Here is a 17,512-nt window from a genome sequence, read left to right on the forward strand (position 1 = left end):
CCTTATATTTAATTCTCTCTCTCTCTCTCTCTCTCTCTCTCTCAACCCCAGAACCCCCTTTCTCCCTCATGCGGCAAGCTTGGTGGACTCTTGGAGGGATGGAGCCAAGACTTAGAGTTAAGGGGCATCTTTGTTGTTGGTTGCGTGCGACGGCTTTGACTTTTGGCTCGCTACTTAGCCGGCAAGAGCTTTCTTTTTCTTTTTTCTTTTTTTTTTTTTATGTGTGTGTAGAGTGTCTTTTGCTGGTAAGAAAAAATTATTTTGTTTAAAATTTTTTAAAGGGCCAAGTTGTTTGTTTTTGGTAAAATTGGATGATTGGTCTTAATTTTTTTTAGCTTTGCTATCAGTGATTTTTGTTGTTGGGCTAATTTTTTTGGCTTGCATATTTTGTTTTTGATTTTTTATCTATATATTTTTTTATGGCCTTTAAAAGGAGTAAAATACTAGATTTACAATTTTTTTTACAATTTGTTGTTGTGATGAATGGATATTATTAGTAAGTAAAAAAGTGATGTAAGTGATGGGCCTAGACAGAAACCAGTAAGAATTTGCTACCTCAATAGTTAGTAAAAATGTTGTAAAAAAATTTATAGTTTTAGTATTTATCTTATAATGATCAATAATATTATTAAGGGGGGCAAAATGTAATTTTAATAGTACCTATATATATACTTCTATTCTTTAAAAAAAAAAAATTAGGATCCATGAATGGCTCCATGAACCCCTTGTATTTTTTTTTTTTTTTTTTTTTAATTTGAGAAACACACACACACACATATATAAGTGTCATTTGTCATGTAAACAATTATTTATTATAGATAGACATGTGGGTTTTTAAATGTTCACTCCACTAACTCCAAAAATTGTGTATCTAAATTCAAATCATTTCCTTGTCCTTGTCCTTGTCCTCTCTCTCTCTCTCTCTCTGTGGATCTAGAGGATATTTTTCTCACCCACAATGGTTTTGGTAGTTTTTATTTCTTTTCTCACCAAAGTGTGTTTTTTGGTTTTCCTAACCCCGTGTGTATGTATATATATATATATATATTTATTTATTTATTAATGCGTGTTTAGGGGCTTTCTTTTTTAATTTAAAAATTATCTGTATTTTTAAGGAGAAGAGTATTTCAAGTTTGAACACCTAGAGGGAGTTAAGGAAAATCTTTCAGAACTATAAACTTGTGTAAAATAAAGATAAGCTTGCAAGGATACGAGGAAGAAAAAATAAAATAGATTGAATATTAAGAAAATTACCTCTATTTATGCTTCAAAGGGAAACAAAAGGAGTGGAAGAGAAGACATTTATTCATGTTTTGTTTTGGCAACTGGATTGCAGTTCAAAAAAAAAAATTAAAGATATATTGTAGTACCTAAATTTATAGATGAGAAGTTTGTGGCGGCCTTTTTTGCATCTTGGGCTAGATTGCTCCTGCTGTACCACGACCCTATGATTCTAGGGCAGGAGAGTCGAGACTGGCCTAACTGAGACACACCTTAGGCCAGCTTATGTGCAAGTTGGGCCCTCCTTGTGTCGATGCGTCCTAGCAAGAATCTTGAGCATGTTCACGTGCCCATGGCAAGAATAATTGTTACAAGCATTATAGCAAGAAAATACAATATAGCAGGATAACTAAAATGCATTAACTAAAATTTTTTTCTTAGCTAAAAACAATAATACATGAACAGTTCCACAAAGGAAGAAGTATTAGTTCGCGATTACGGCAGGAATAGGTTAATAATGAGGTGTCATGTTAATCATTAGTCAACCATGGCAAAGGAAAAGATGAGTAATCTGCTAAAGGAATGAACTTGACCCTTTAGCAGATTCAAGTCCAAAAGAGAACCAATCTCCAATGTGGGTAATCTCAAAGGGGGGATCCTGCTGTAGAAGTTACTCACTTTGGAAAACGGACCCAAATGACTTAATCTTAGATTCTTGACTTGCTAGAGAGTGGGCTATTGATAGGGAGAGAAATGGGTAGCCTATTGATGCATGTTTTTACTTCTATCACTCATATTTTTCTTCATTACTCTTGGTTTTTGTGTTCTTTCTTTCTTTCCCTCGTTTTCTCTATTTTCTTTCTTTTTCTTTCCTGCACCCCTTTTTCTCCTCTTCCCTCCTTGTTCCTGTTTTACTGTGCACGTCTATGGCCTGTTATACTGCCTGTCGTGACAGGATTTGCCATTTTTGCTCCTTAACCGCTTTTGTCCTGTTGTGGATGTCCTTCCGAGACTACTCACTAGTCTGCCGGTTGCCTAGCCACCACCACTACACTGGCTAGCTGTGCCAAGCCTTATTCCCAGGCAAAAGTGGTTTTGTTTTGTTTTTACTCTCCCTTGACACTCTCATCCGGATAAGGGTTAATCCTCTCCCTTACCAACCTCTATAGCATGCATCTAGTGGCTCTAGCTCATGTTTACCTCTTTTGAATGACATGTCATCCCAGCAGGATATTTCTCCCAAAAGAGCTTGAGCGAGAACCCCAAAATAGGCTCCCCCTTCTCCCTACCACCAGACCACACCCTCTCTTGTGTGTATGCTCCACTTCCATATGAGTCCATTGTTTTTTTGGCTCTCACGCATTTACCATTGCCTTCAGGTTTGTCTAACTCTGTTGCACGCTCTAGTGTTTATTTAACTCTTGTGGCGTGAATAAGTTTCTAGGTCTTCATTCTGTACATCTCATTTCTTCTTCGGGCTGGGCATTGCTTGGGTGTGGGTTTTCCCTTTTTTAATTCGGCCCATGTCCTTTTTCATCCTTTGTTCGTGGGCTGGCTAGTGCTCTTGCCATGCCACTACATTGTTCCTGCTATAATATCATTCTTCCTTGCTTAGCTTGTTATTACTTCTAGGCTTGCGGGCTGTAATGTCTACCATACCAACTTCTCATAGTATTCATTCTTTTAGTTTTTATTGCCCAGTATTCCTACTGGGCTAGTCCATTCAACACCTCGGGCTTTCTCGGCCCATTTCATTCTTTGGGCATCCTTAGCCCATTTCATTCCTTCGGCATTCTTGACCCATTTCATTCTTTCCTACCTCTTTCATTCCCATGGGCTTTTGCTAAATCATTTGAGCTTTCCTCCACATCCTTTGCCTTTGGACTTATTGGCCTTTGAACCAATCCCACTTACTAATTCCTTTCTTTGGGCTCCTCCAACCCATTTTTCTTTCTTTCCATTCCTTACGATTCTCATGAGCTTATTACTTCATTCTTTAGGGCTTCCTTGACCCGTTTGCTTTCTTTGAGACGACTTATTATTTTGTGGGCTTGTGGACCATCATTCCTGTCATTCTAGTCCAATGGTCTTTACTTTACAGCTTTCCTTTCTTTTCATATTATTGGGCTTCTTCTACCATTGGACCCTTTTGTCAAAATAGGCATCAACAAAGTTATAGTCAAATTTTTATATTAGAAGTGTTTTCTTTTATAACTAATTCAAAATGAGGAAGAAGAGAATTGAAAAATTTTAAAAAGTGAGATTAGGAGTAAAGAAACCACAAATTAAAAAAAAAAAAAAAAAAAAAAAAAAGAAGGAGAAGAAGGAGAAGAAGAAGAAGAATAATCACGAACTGGGCTTAGTAATTGATTAAGCCTTGAAATTAAACCAGCAGATCATCATCATGCATAATCACGAACTTTCCTTCAACATCCAATAAGTCTAATTTATTTGGAATTTAATAAGACTTTCGGCTCATCTTGCAAATTTAATAAGTAGTCAAGTTCTGAGATTCCATGTTTCTGACACCTTTTTTATTAAAAAAAATATTTCTAACAATGACACATTTTAATTCTTCGAAGTCATCACTACCTATAAGCACTCACACCATTTTAATCTTTCCTTGGTCTCTCTCTCTCTCTCTCTCTCTCTCAAGAGGACTTTTTCTCACCCAAAACAGTGTTTTCGTAGTGTTATTTCTTTTCTCACAAAAATAATAATTAAATAAGTTGAAAACTAGGCTTAGTAATTTATTAAGCCTTGAAATTAAACCAGCAGACCATCATCATGCATAATCACGAACTTTCCTTCAACATCCAATAAGTCTAATTTATTTGGAATTTAATAAGACTTTCGGCTCATCTTGCAAATTTAATAAGTAGTCAAGTTCTGAGATTCCATGTTTCTGACACCTTTTTTATTAAAAAAAATATTTCTGACAGTGACACATTTTAATTCTTCGAAGTCATCACTACCTATAAGCACTCACACCATTTTAATCTTTCCTTGGTCTCTCTCTCTCTCTCTCTCTCTCTCTCTCAAGAGGACTTTTTCTCACCCAAAACAGTGTTTTCGTAGTGTTATTTCTTTTCTCACAAAAATAATAATTAAATAAGTTGAAAACTGGGCTTAGTAATTGATTAAGCCTTGAAATTGAACCAGCAGACCATCATCATGCATAATCACGAACTTTCCTTCAACATCCAATAAGTCTAATTTATTTGGAATTTAATAAGACTTTCGGCTCATCTTGCAAATTTAATAAGTAGTCAAGTTCTAAAATTCCATGTTTCTGACACCTTTTTTATTAAAAAAAATATTTCTAACAGTGACACATTTTAATTCTTCGAAGTCATCACTACCTATAAGCACTCACACCATTTTAATCTTTCCTTGGTCTCCCTCTCTCTCTCTCTCTCTCTCTCAAGAGGATTTTTCTCACCCAAAACAGTGTTTTCGTAGTGTTATTTCTTTTCTCACAAAACTGTGTGTTTTGGTTTTTCTAACCCTTTACAGGGAAAAGTTTAAAAAAAAAAATAGTCCTAAAGGCAAAGGTGGAATAGTAGGGGAGTTATTTAACGATTCTGATTAAACTTTTATGATATAAATTCTTTAAAGTAAATATTATTAGTTACTATAAAATTATTATATAATTTATTTATTATTTTTTAATTATAAAATTATTAATTATTAATTATGACATCATTGGTTTGATCATCGGTTCGATTTCGAGCAAACCAAAAAATCGGTAATCAATCCCTTTTACAGTTCTTTGTCCGTACCTTTTTTTTTTTTGAAAAATTGTCCGTACCAGTTTTTAAAACCATACTAACATCACATTTTTACTTATCAATAATTATTTAAAAAATGTTTAAACAATATTAGTAATTTGTAAAAATATTGTAAAATAGTTTAAGTAGGTAACATTATTCTTAATTTGGGTGGGAACCAACAAGTTAAGCCCCTTGAAATTAGACCAGTAGGGCTAGCTCAACAACTTTTGGGGTCTTAGGCGAAAATTTTAAGTGAGGCCTTTTTATAATTAACTATTAATCAAATAATATATATATATATATATATATTGAATTTTTTTATTTTAAATCTATTTTTCTTGCTTTTTGAGATGCAAAATTACTAATTAAGTTTTTGTATTTAAATTCCTTTAACATTTCTTTTTCAATTGATAATATAACTAATCCACTTAATCTTTTTTTAGAAGTTTTTCATATCCAAATAAATATTTTCTAGTAGACATTTATAATGAGAAAATATTTATAGATAAATAAAACACAATTTATAATTAAAAATAATAATTTAACTAAAAATAAAATTTAAAGTATAGAACAATAGAACTTGATTATTGCAATTTTTCTAAAACCGTGACTACTTTAAAGTCTAAACTTGCACAAATAAAAATTAATTTAATATATAGTTTAATAAATTAGTGTCACTATAATAGGAATGAGTTGATATGATACACATTAATTATTAATTAATATAATAATTTATAATAATAGATAAAGTGTCATATAAAAAAAAGAAAAAAAAAAGTGAAAAACTGTCTAAGTTATAACTGAGGGCTGTACTCGTAAAAAAAAAAAAAAAAAAGTGAGAAACCGTGCAGCCTGTACTCCACTACTCCTATCATCCTAGCAAAAAACGTGTCCTATGAAGGTCCAAAGAGGGGTAGAAAAGCTATCATAGCAAAAAAAACGTGTCATATGATGGGACTTTCATCAAACAATTGTGCAGTAATAGTGTGAAACAAACTACAAATATATATAATTTAAGTTAAATAAATAGAAGACTGTGAGTCTTCATTTTGTGAAAGACAAAGAGAAAGAGAAGAATAACTAAAGAAGAATAACTCTGGTGACGGGTAGACTGGTAAGTTGGAATAAATAAAGAGAAATTTTAAGCTAGACTGATGGACTGAGTTTTTGGAAAAAGATCAAGAATCAAGATGAAAATAAAGAAAAGAAAGGTAAGACCATAAGAATATAGATGGAGAGCCACTGAGGCAGAGAGATAGAGAGATGAGAGGTTTTTCTTTTGTTTTCTAAATTTATAATTTTTTTTAGCATATTTCAAGGTAATTATGCTGTATAATTAATAAATTTTTTTGGTATTAATTTTGATTTTAGCATATTTTAAGAATGAGTTAATAAATTTGACTTCTAAAATTTAATTTTGTTAGCTGAAATTTAATTATTTTTGTTTTTACCCTTTTTAATCTTTTGTATTTTAGAATACAATAGGGTATTTTTAATACATTTTATTGATCAATAAAAGTGCTTAAAATTTTTTTAATTAAAATATATAAATAAATATATTATATATATAATTTTTTTTTTTACAAATGGGGCCTCCTTTAATTTGGTGGCGTTAGAGAATTGCGTATCACTTATTAAGTCAGCCCCGTAGACCAGCAAACCAACTTTCCTTCAACATCAATGGACACTGAACAATGAGTCTAATTTATTTGGATTTTAACCAAATTTTGGACACAAGCAATTTAAGTCAATCTCTTTGGAGACTCAATGCGCAATTTAAGGCCCTATTTGATGAGTGAGTTTTAACTCATATTTTTACATTTTAAATAATATTATATATTTTTTTACACACTTTTTCACTCACATGTATATCAAAAACACTTAAATAACATAATTCAAACTTCTCTCCCAAACACCCCTAAGTTAATTCTTCTTTGTCATCACCTTTTAATTCTTCTTTTTAAGTCCACAATTCATTGCCATAAACATAAACCGTAGAAGTCTCATGTTTGTAGCCCTCTGATACTCCAAAGAGCTTTCTATGTTTCTCTTCACCCTCATGATGCTAATTAAAAGGCGATCCATTCTCCTGCTCCTGGCTTTTCTGTTAGTGCAGCCATGCATACTTCACTTGTCCCACTCTTCCAACAACTTTACAGATCAATCAGCTCTCATTGCCTTCAAATCTGAAATCAGTTTTCATCCAAATGATACTGTCTTCTCTGCTAGTAACTGGTCCACAACAACAAACTTCTGTGACTGGTTTGGGGTCTCTTGCAGCCGACGCAGACTAAGAGTCACAGCCTTGAACCTTTCCCATGTGGGTCTACAAGGCACCATTTCCCCTCATATTGGCAACCTCTCCTTCCTAGTCTCACTTGATCTTGGAAACAACAGTTTCTCTGGTTTTCTGCCACATGAGATTGGTAATCTACACCGCTTGAGGGAACTTTGGCTGCCAAACAACCTATTGGAAGGTAATATTCCTCCAACTCTACATAATTGCCAGAAACTTGAAGCTTTATATCTTTATGGAAACAACTTAAATGGTAGCATACCTAAAGATTTAGGCATGTTACCAAGGCTTCGCCGTATATATCTTGGTAGAAACCGTCTTATGGGTACAATTCCATCGTCCCTCGGCAATTTGTCGTCATTAGAGGTCTTAGCATTGACCGACAATAGCCTCACTGGTGCATTTCCTCTAGTCATCTTTAACTTGTCTTCTCTAGTGGCTATTTCTATCACAAGAAATAACCTCTCAGGAACCCTTCCAATGGATCTTTGTAGCCATTGTCCTAATCTTCAAGGACTGTTTATTTCCTTCAACATATTCAGTGGTAAGCTCCCCTCACAGTTTAATAACTGCAGAGAGCTTTCAAATCTATCTCTATCTTACAATATGTTTGACGGAAGTATTTCAAAAGGTTTTGGGAGTATAAAAAAGCTTGAATACCTCTATCTTGGAGGTAACAACTTAATTGGAAATATTCCTCCTATCATAAGCAATTTATCGACGTTGCAAGAGTTTGCTTCTGAAAGTAACAACATTAAAGGAAGCATTCCAAGTGATTTATGGCGTCTCCAAAATCTGATTGTATTTGATGTTGAATATAATGATCTCACTGGGACAATACCCCAAAATATTTTCAACATTACCTCTCTACAACTTCTCGACTTAATGGGTAATTCCTTGTCTGGAAATCTTTCATTAGATTCTAAGATCTCCTGCCCTAATCTTGAAATCTTGTATCTTGATTTCAACAAAATTAGCGGTGGTATCCCATCATATCTTTCAAATTGTTCCAACCTCGTCCTAGTAGATTTATCAGCAAATTTACTCTCTGGACCTATACCCAGAAGTCTTGGAAACTTAAAATATCTCCAAACACTTTATTTGAGTGAGAATCAACTAAGAGAGGTGCCTGGTCATCAAAGGCATAGTTTCCTTACATCTTTAACCAGTTGCACATCTTTAGAGCTGCTATCTATATCCTTCAATCCCTTGAATATTACACTTCCGGAAACCATTGGAAATTTTTCGGATTCGCTTAAACTCATTGATTTGCGTCAAAGCCAAATAAAGGGTCAAATTCCAATAGGAATTGGTTCCTTGAAAAATTTGACCGTGCTTGATTTGAGCTCTAACAATGTGTCTGGAAATCTACCGTCAACATTAGGGGGATTAGAGGAATTGCAAAGATTGAATCTTACAGACAATAATATTGGAGGAAACATTCCTGAAGAGCTTTGCCAGCTAATCAAGCTGGGAGAATTATCTCTCTCAAAGAACAAAATTTCTGGATCCATCCCAAATTGCATTGGAAACCTCGGTCTTTTGCAGAGATTAAACTTGAGTTATAACAAACTGATATCATCAATCCCATTGAATGTGTGGAATCTTGAAAATCTATTGTTCTTGGATTTATCATCAAATTCCCTTAGCGGATCTTTGTCTCCAAACATAAGAAAACTCGATGTTATTGAGTATGTGAATTTATCTCATAACCAAATTACTGGAAGTGTTCCAAGTATCATTGGTGCTTTTGAAAGCTTGCGTAATCTTGATTTGTCAAAGAACTCATTTCAAGGAGACATTCCTCGTTCTTTTGGACAATTGAAAGGAATGGATCAGCTGGACCTCTCAAACAATAATCTATCTGGTGCAATTCCTAAGTCTCTTGAGGCACTTCGGTTTCTCAAATGTCTGAATTTGTCATTCAACAAGTTATCAGGAGAGATTCCTTCTGGTGGACCTTTTGCAAACTTCAAGGCAGAATCATTTTTAGGTAATGAAGCACTTTGTGGGAATTCAATTTTTGGAGTTCCACCTTGCACAAGTCCCAGTTCTAAAGGAGCAAGGGTGAAACAACTTTTGCTCAAATATATTGTTCCTAGCATTGCATCAATTATAATATTTGCAACACTGGTCATTATGCTAAGAAGACATCCACAATATAACATGCGAATTCCAAGTTCACTTTTCACATTACCTACAGTGGATCAGAGAATGATATCATATCATGAACTTTGTCGTGGGACAAATAACTTTTGTGAAAGCAACTTGCTTGGAATTGGAGGGTTTGGTGCTGTGTACAAAGGGATACTGTCTGATGGGACCATTGTTGCTGTCAAAGTTCTAAACCTGCATTTGGAGGGTACTTTCAAAAGTTTTGATGCTGAATGCACGGTGTTAAGGGCATTCCGACATAGAAATCTGGTTAAAGTCATTAGTGTATGCTCCAATCCCGAGTTTAAAGCTTTGGTGTTGCAGTATATGTCAAATTATAGCCTTGAAAAGTGGTTATACTCTCACAACTACTGCTTGAATCTTGTTCAAAGAGTAGGCATTATGGTTGATGTTGCATCAGCGTTAGATTATCTCCATAATGGTCAATTAGAATGCGTGGTACATTGTGATTTGAAGCCTAGCAATATTCTTTTGGACGAGGACATGGTTGCACATGTTGGAGACTTTGGCATTGCAAAGATTTTAGCTGAAAATAAGGATGCAACCCAAACCAAAACCATTGGTACAATCGGCTATATCGCACCAGGTATGCATGAAGTCACCTCTATTCATTTAATTATTTAGCTAATTTCATGAATAACTTTAGTAGTGGCTAATCTTAGGAATAACATTGTGCATGGTAGTTCAAATCAGCTCGTATCTAGTTGCATTAAATTAATATTTTGATTTATCTAGTCAAATACAATTTAATTCAACAGTACTAAAATGCTAGACTCGTAAATGCAACCAACAACCATAGTATTGATATGGCTTGTTGCATCAGTTTGTAAAATAGGAAAAAAACTTCACATTTTACCTAATCTATCTCATAAACCTCCTACATCAACCAATGTAGAATTGTTCAAAAATCTATTTTTGCTACAGCAACTGTGTAAATATACATGGTTTTGTAGCTTGGTAAGTGTATATTTTAACAATTATTTACTTCACCCCATTAGTAAGAGAGAGATATGACTTGAAATAATTTTAAAGAATTTGGTAAGGAAATAGTATTTTAATGAAAAGTAGTGTAAAATAAATAATTTAATGTGGAGTGTTTTGAAAAGTGAGTATATAAAATGAAAAAAAAAAAGTTCTTATACTAAATATAAAAAAAATTTGCATGAGCTAATGCAAATGCTCTCCCACTTTATGGCCATCAACAATATACAAAGGTAGTGATCCAATAGATCAATTTTCCTAAATTGACTATAGAAGTTTAGTTATGGTGATCAACCTCTAAGCCCAATACAAATCATTTCGAAGTATAACTCAAATGAATATGTAGTGATATGAAGGAGTGTTCATATTTAGCTCGGAAGTTGGGAGCTAAAAATAATTACAAAAGTATATAACCAATATTAGGGACACAAATTTCTTCACAAATTGTTGATAAAAACTTTACATACACATATGGACACAATGGGATGGGAGTCGCCACTTAGTTTTTGCAATAGTTTAAGAACCATATATATAGCATCCTCTCGAGAAAGAACCTTTTGATCTTACTATTAGAAATATGGGTTCGGAGTTAAGGTACGGTTTTGGAAAAGTGTTAGACACCCAAAACCGCCTAACCCTAAGGTTTGCTTCCCTTCATTGTGTCTTATGTCTTAACCCTATTAAAGGCACACTCAATATTGTATGTATACTCACACACATACACTCACATGCATCTAACAATCAACATAGCATCAATCATTCCACAAGACCTAAGCATACATCTATCATAACAATCAACCGAAACCTAACATTCATCTAGCATGACATATCCCAACCCAGGCATAGCATACATATCATATCAACCTAGCATTCATCTAGCATGGCATTTCATGTTAACCTAACATCCATCTAATAATGCATATTATCCATCACAAACCCTAGCATACATCTAGTCATGGCGTCTCCTAACACATTACATTATCCAAGGCCACAACAAAACAAGGAAGCAAGATAGGCATGGCAAGCAAACATAGATCATCACATGTATTCCAAACTTTTAGACATGAAATAAAATATCAAACAAACAAATTACATCATTAAAATGCATGTTCATACCAATGCATGACTTGCCTCAACCTTGCAATAACTCAGCACCTATGACATCAATGAATGAGCATATGAATGCATGTTCATAACATTAAAATAAGAACAAAAAGGAAAACTCTAATCTAGCATATTGAAGAAAAACTAACATATAAGTAGAGAAGCAAAGGCTTGAAAGCATAAGAAAGGGAATGAAAAAGAGGCGTATGATGTGAAATAAAACACAAAAAACATGAATTAGGATTTTTGGGCACAAGTATGCGTGTGCATACATAGGCCTACGTACACAGGCAATTGCATGCATACGCATACTTCGAGCCTGCATACACATGCAAGAAGCACACACGCAAACACGCCCTAAACCCAAACCCAGAAACAGAAAATCAGAGAAAAAAAAAAAAAAAACTTAAATCTAACATCCTATCATGCTCAAAATATAGGGAAGCATAAACCTAATCTAAACAAACATGTTATAACATAAACAAAGCAAAAAAAAAATATCAGAAGCAAAATTAAAAGTAGAAAAGAAAGAGAAGGCTGTAAAAAAATACCTCAAACCAAAAAGCTCCTAGGCTTGATTTTTTACCGTTCTCCTCAGTCAAATCTATTCACAAATCAATAAAAATGCAATTAGTAATCTTAAAATTCAAAGATCAAGGCCAGAATATGCCTCAATCAAACAAAATTAACTTGAGGATGATTTGTAAAAAACTCCTTCTTTGATTCACTATTTCTAGTGAATCTCAGGCTTTCCCTTAGGACATTTTATGTTTTGTATGGCTATTTATATTGTGAAAATGGGGGTTTGGAACGGCTTCTAGACGATGTGAGATTCGTTCCAAACCTCAGTATTTAATGCAAAAAAACTTGCATTTTTTATGTCTCTGAAATCCTACGTATGCAGGTCGAGGGTTTTCTTTGGCCTTCATTTTTCAAAAAATAGATTTTTTGCTTATTAAAAAGTTATATTTTCCATTTTAACATCTCTCAAGTCAAATTTGTAATTTGATTGGGCCTAAATCAACCTTGGGTTTTAGAATTTTAGCATCATTTAGGAACAAGGGCCCGAGTCGTAAGGGGTATAAAATGCCACTTTTATAATTACAAATCACAACATACCACATTAATGATTGTGAAAAAAAGTACACTACATTATGCAGTAATCCTGGCAATCATTCCTAATTACAAAGGTAAACCATAAGAACATAATAGCAATTAGACACATAAATATATAGAAGAATCTAATATACATATATACATCAATTGATGGAATGCATACAATAAACACCTTTTTTTTGTATGAATGGGGTGTGGGTGTGTGTACCCACTGAAAGTTTTTATTTGTAGAGTTTTTACATTTTTTGGACAAACATTCAGATCATTAACTTAAAGACTTTTTGACATATATGAGTATGGCAGAGTACGGTTCTGAAGGGAGAGTATCCACTAAAGGTGACATTTATAGCTATGGGATAATATTGTTGGAGATGATCACAAGGAAGAAACCTACCGATGAAATGTTTGTTGGAGAACTAGGTATGAGGCAATGGATTGCATCACTTCCTGACAAAATGGAAGTCGTGGACGATGGTTTGCTTAGAATAGAAGATAGAAGAGATGTGACTGTCATGCAAACTATCCTTTCATCTATCTTGGAATTAGGCTTGAGGTGTTCTGAAGAATTACCAGATGAAAGACTTGACATCAAGGACGTGGTGGCCAAAGTTAATAAAATCAAATTGGCACTACTTGGAAACATAAATAATGGTGTTTGATATTTGCGTTATTGCTCAAGTTTCTTATGTGTGCACATGCAAAGACATTGTTAAAGCTTGCTTTCTTCTTCTTCTATTTTTTCAAGGTGTAATTTTGTGACCCTAGTTTGGTATGTACTTTGATTTTATAAGCTTTACAAGTAGTATGTCACTTGGGACCAAAATCAATCAAATTTATTCCAAGCTATTAATATTTAAAGTTAATATACCAAGCTTTTAATTTATTGCATAAAGAATTTATTGCATAAAGAATTTATTGCATAAAGATACTAAGTTTGACATTCTGAAATCTTGTATGAACAAATGTAATTGGGATCTTTTGAATAAGAAAATCCACACTCTTAGTATCAATGGACAAAGAATGACAAATGAAAATTTTTATACTCCATCACCCCCACAATGCATGTGGTTGTATTTATTTTAAGCAACAATATAAAGGGCATAAATACCAATTATATGAAGGACTCACAATTACAATTACACAAATGTTCTTATACAAACATGTATACAATTTGCTGGCAATAAGTTGTCCATGTTTTTTTCTTTTTCTTTTTCTTTTTTTTGGCTTAATAACCTAAGCATGATTTTTAAAGAAGGTTTAGCTTGAATTTGATCTTCTATAATTTAGCAAAAGGAAGCCCCTTATTGAAAAAATGGGCTAACTGGTCTTTCGTGGGTGTACATAAGAGCATTCACATTAAGAATGCTATAATGCTAAAAAATACTATATTGGACAACCAAAATACCAACTACATCAAACATGCTAAATTTTTTACACTTAGCTACAGTGAGTTTCCATCTATAACAGCTCACTATAGCTGAATGTTAAAACCAAGTATCAATTTTTTAATCTTGACCCACTTGTGCCACAAAGTCCTTTCTCCCTTTCTCACACACACTACCTCCTCTCCCTTTTCTTTTCTAGTTTAGCCTCAACCCATGCCGCCCAGCTCCCTTGTCTTTTCCCACGTTGCTTCCCTTTCCTCAACCCACGCTACCAACAATCCAAGAACCCTTTTCCCTCTGACCAAACCCAAAAACCCACGTCGCCAAACATATGATTACATTGAAAACAGAAAAATAGAAATTCCATTTGGTTATAGGATTGGATATTCCTAATACAAGATTACTAAGGGATTTTGTAAGAGGGAGTTATGCTGAACCAAGCCTGCCTCCGAATGAAACTTGAGCTTCTTTATACAGACTAGGAGGAGCTTAGGATCCTTTGGGGGAGCTTAGGATCCTTTGAAGATTCCTGAAATTCTTGGGGGGGGGGGGTAATTTGCTTTTTCAGAGGGTGAAAACCTTTTCCACCGAAAGTAGGCGAGAACCTTGAAAGAGCAGCGTAGCTGCAACACTGTTCATGTTTTGTCTTTTTGTGTCAATTGGTATTGTTTTTGTTTTCTTGTCAGTTGGTACTATTCATGAATAGTAACTTGTCTGATGGTACTATTTTGAATAATGACCGAATCTGAGACTGTTTGGAACTATTCTAAATAGTGACTGGTGTTACTAGAATAGTCTAGGGACTATCCAAATTATGGCCCTCGTAAGAGTCTTGAGAATCCTAGAAGGGGTTAAATAGTTGGTGACTGGTGGATGCTTCGGAAGAGGTAGGAGAAGTCTTTTTTTTCTTCTTCTAATTGTGAAGCCTGGAGGAGCAACTGATCGGCAAGATCTTTTAATTCTTTGCTAGATTTTTCGGCAACTGAGACGGATTCTAGGCTAGACTAAGACCTTGTCTTTTGGGCAATAGTCCTAGGGACTAAAGGAGGGAAATCCTTATTTATCTAATTGATGACTAGGTCAATTTTGAGGCCATCCCACCATTTCACTAAGAATTCCATGTTTAGCAAATTGTTATTAATTGCATAGGACCACGTACTGATCCAATGGATTTTATACCTACTGCTCATATGCAAGATTGCTGGAAACTGGGAATTATGATGGTTGACTTGGAATCTTGAGTTGAAACACCTGAGGGCATCCTAGAGAGGTTCTGGGAAGATCTGAGTGATTGATCCAAACATTTCCCACCACTTAAGGAACCATGTCGGTATTTGGCTGTTGAAATTTTTGTCAAACATTAAGAACCATAATGATCAAAGTTCTTATTCTAATAAAATAAAATCTTTTCAAAGGCATCTATATAGTCATAATAACTATATTGAATTTCTGTGCCTTCTATCTGGAGTGTTCTGAGCAAGGAGGGGTGTTGGCCCCATTCTTTGCAACTAACGAATCTGGTGATGATGAGCTCATGGTAGAGGACGACTAAGGGATCCACTTTGGACTTGATGTCTTCTATTCGAGTAGACTTTTCTTGGATGAGGATGCTCTTTTAGAACTTGATGGACTTTTTTGGGTCTTTTGGAAGAAAATGTCAATTTGGTGGCAAAACTTCCATTGCAAGGGTTAATGGATCTTTTATATGAATCATGTGAGGTTCAATATAAAAGATGTGCTGAATGTAAGGTTTCTTAATGTAAGGATGTTGATACCGTATTTTGTCCACCCTCGATTTACATGGCAAAACTACCATTGCAAGGGCTAATAGATTTTTTATATGAATCATGTGAGGTTCAATATAAAATATGTGTTGGATGTAAGGTTTCTTAACGTAAGGATGTTGATACCGTATTTTGTCCACCCTCGATTTACATTCTATTATTGGTGATATGCCAATTTGTAAAACCTATATAGCAATTATCATTAGCTCACTTTGGGTGAATTATTCATTTTAATAAGCGTGTAATGTTATTTAAAAATTGAAAACATGTGTTTATACACGTATACCAAACGGCCCCTTAAATTTTTTGGATATACTTTTTTAAGCACTAGTGTTAAATAATACAAACTATTACACTAAAGTGGTGAGTTTAATTTACATTTTCAATTTCGAAACTATGAGTTAAGACTTACAATTTCAGCGTTATTACACACTTATTTTTCTTTTTTAATGAATAAATATTATATATATTTATATATATACTTTGTTTTTCTTTTATGTGGTGAGAGTGAGATGTCATTTTGTCTAATAGCGTGGATAAAGGAAAGTTATGGATTTCTTTTTGTAAGAAATGATGGAGTGATGTCGTGTCTTCTTTTATTTGATGGAATATGTGAACTAGTGGAATATTGTATATTAGAATGTACATAGTGAGATGTACTATTTTGTAGAATGCATTATATATATGTGTGTGTGTGTGTGTGTGTGTGTTCTCGAACTCGGTGAGAGTGGGATGTCATTCCGTCTAATAATATAGATAATGAAATGTTATGAGATTTCTTTTTGCATGAAGTGATCATGGAGTGATGTCTTATCTTCTTTTATTTGGTAGAATGTGTGAATCGGCAGAATATTGTATATTAGAATGATACACCATAATGTACATAATAGGATATATTATTTTGTAGAACGCATTATACAAAATATAGCAAATCTACTCTTCTTTATAGCTGTTAGTGATAACATGGTTTGCAGTTGCCCTTGGCTCCATTGCCTGCGCTTTAATTGGTGGCCAATATGGAGCTCTAACCTCTAGTTGATCAGTTCCTTTTCAGTTATGGAAAGGAAACATATATGTGGTTGTAGTTCATGCCCTCAAATTCTTGAACAGACAAGAGGAACTCATTCGACAAAATAGTAGATTACCAAAATTTTTTATCAGGGTTTCAAAATGACTCATGCATTTTTTTAGTCTGGCATTGTACGTAGACATGGAAAACGTAAAAAACAAAAAATGATGGGGTGAGAGAGGCTCGAACTCTCGACCTCAGGATAACTCAGAAGCTATGAGACCTACGCGCTAGCCAACTGCGCCACCACCCCGAAGTTGGTTATGGTTGTAAACTTTATCAGGATACTTTTGCTCATCTTGCACCAAATTTGAATATGAAATTCAAACTTTGACGTGAATGTCCAATTGCCAAAGAATACTCTAACGCCAAAATCCCAAAGTAGCTATGCAAAATTTCAAAAGTTTAGGTTTCGAGTTGAGCATTTTTGCTTTGGGAACTCATGGATTTCTTGGATGCTGGCTGAAACCATGGCCTCTACATTTAGGGAGCATTTTCCACATTATGTTGCTAATGGTTTTCAGGTATTGGTAGTTCTCAAACATCAGTATCTGAATTTAAGTAAATGATCCTATTTCTGACAAAATTTCTAATATTGTTTCTTTCAT

General features: G+C 34.1%; 1 protein-coding gene and 1 non-coding gene across 2 annotated transcripts; one reads left to right on the plus strand and one right to left on the minus strand.

Annotated features, from left to right (window-relative positions):
- The first annotated feature begins 7,000 nt into the window (after positions 1-7,000).
- Positions 7,001-13,498, plus strand: LOC142622128 (uncharacterized). Its single transcript, XM_075795559.1, has 2 exons — positions 7,001-10,051; positions 12,970-13,498. The coding sequence occupies exons 1-2, from the start codon at positions 7,036-7,038 to the stop codon at positions 13,323-13,325; spliced, it is 3,372 nt and encodes a 1,123-aa protein (XP_075651674.1). The 5' UTR covers positions 7,001-7,035; the 3' UTR covers positions 13,326-13,498.
- A 3,574-nt stretch (positions 13,499-17,072) lies between these two features.
- Positions 17,073-17,157, minus strand: TRNAM-CAU (transfer RNA methionine (anticodon CAU)). The gene is given in 2 exon segments: positions 17,073-17,108; positions 17,120-17,157. It is a non-coding gene; the product is annotated as a tRNA-Met (tRNA).
- Between the last annotated feature and the right edge of the window lie 355 nt (positions 17,158-17,512).

This window comes from Castanea sativa, chromosome 1, assembly GCF_040712315.1.
Source record: "Castanea sativa cultivar Marrone di Chiusa Pesio chromosome 1, ASM4071231v1".
NCBI lineage: Eukaryota > Viridiplantae > Streptophyta > Magnoliopsida > Fagales > Fagaceae > Castanea > Castanea sativa.

Bases quoted from the DNA above. Each gene is read 5' to 3' on its own strand.
- LOC142622128 (XM_075795559.1), top strand. From the start codon at position 7,036: ATGTTTCTCTTCACCCTCATGATGCTAATTAAAAGGCGATCCATTCTC. The intron at 10,052-12,969 runs GTATGCATGAAG...TGAGTATGGCAG, and splicing joins AATCGGCTATATCGCACCAG to AGTACGGTTCTGAAGGGAGA.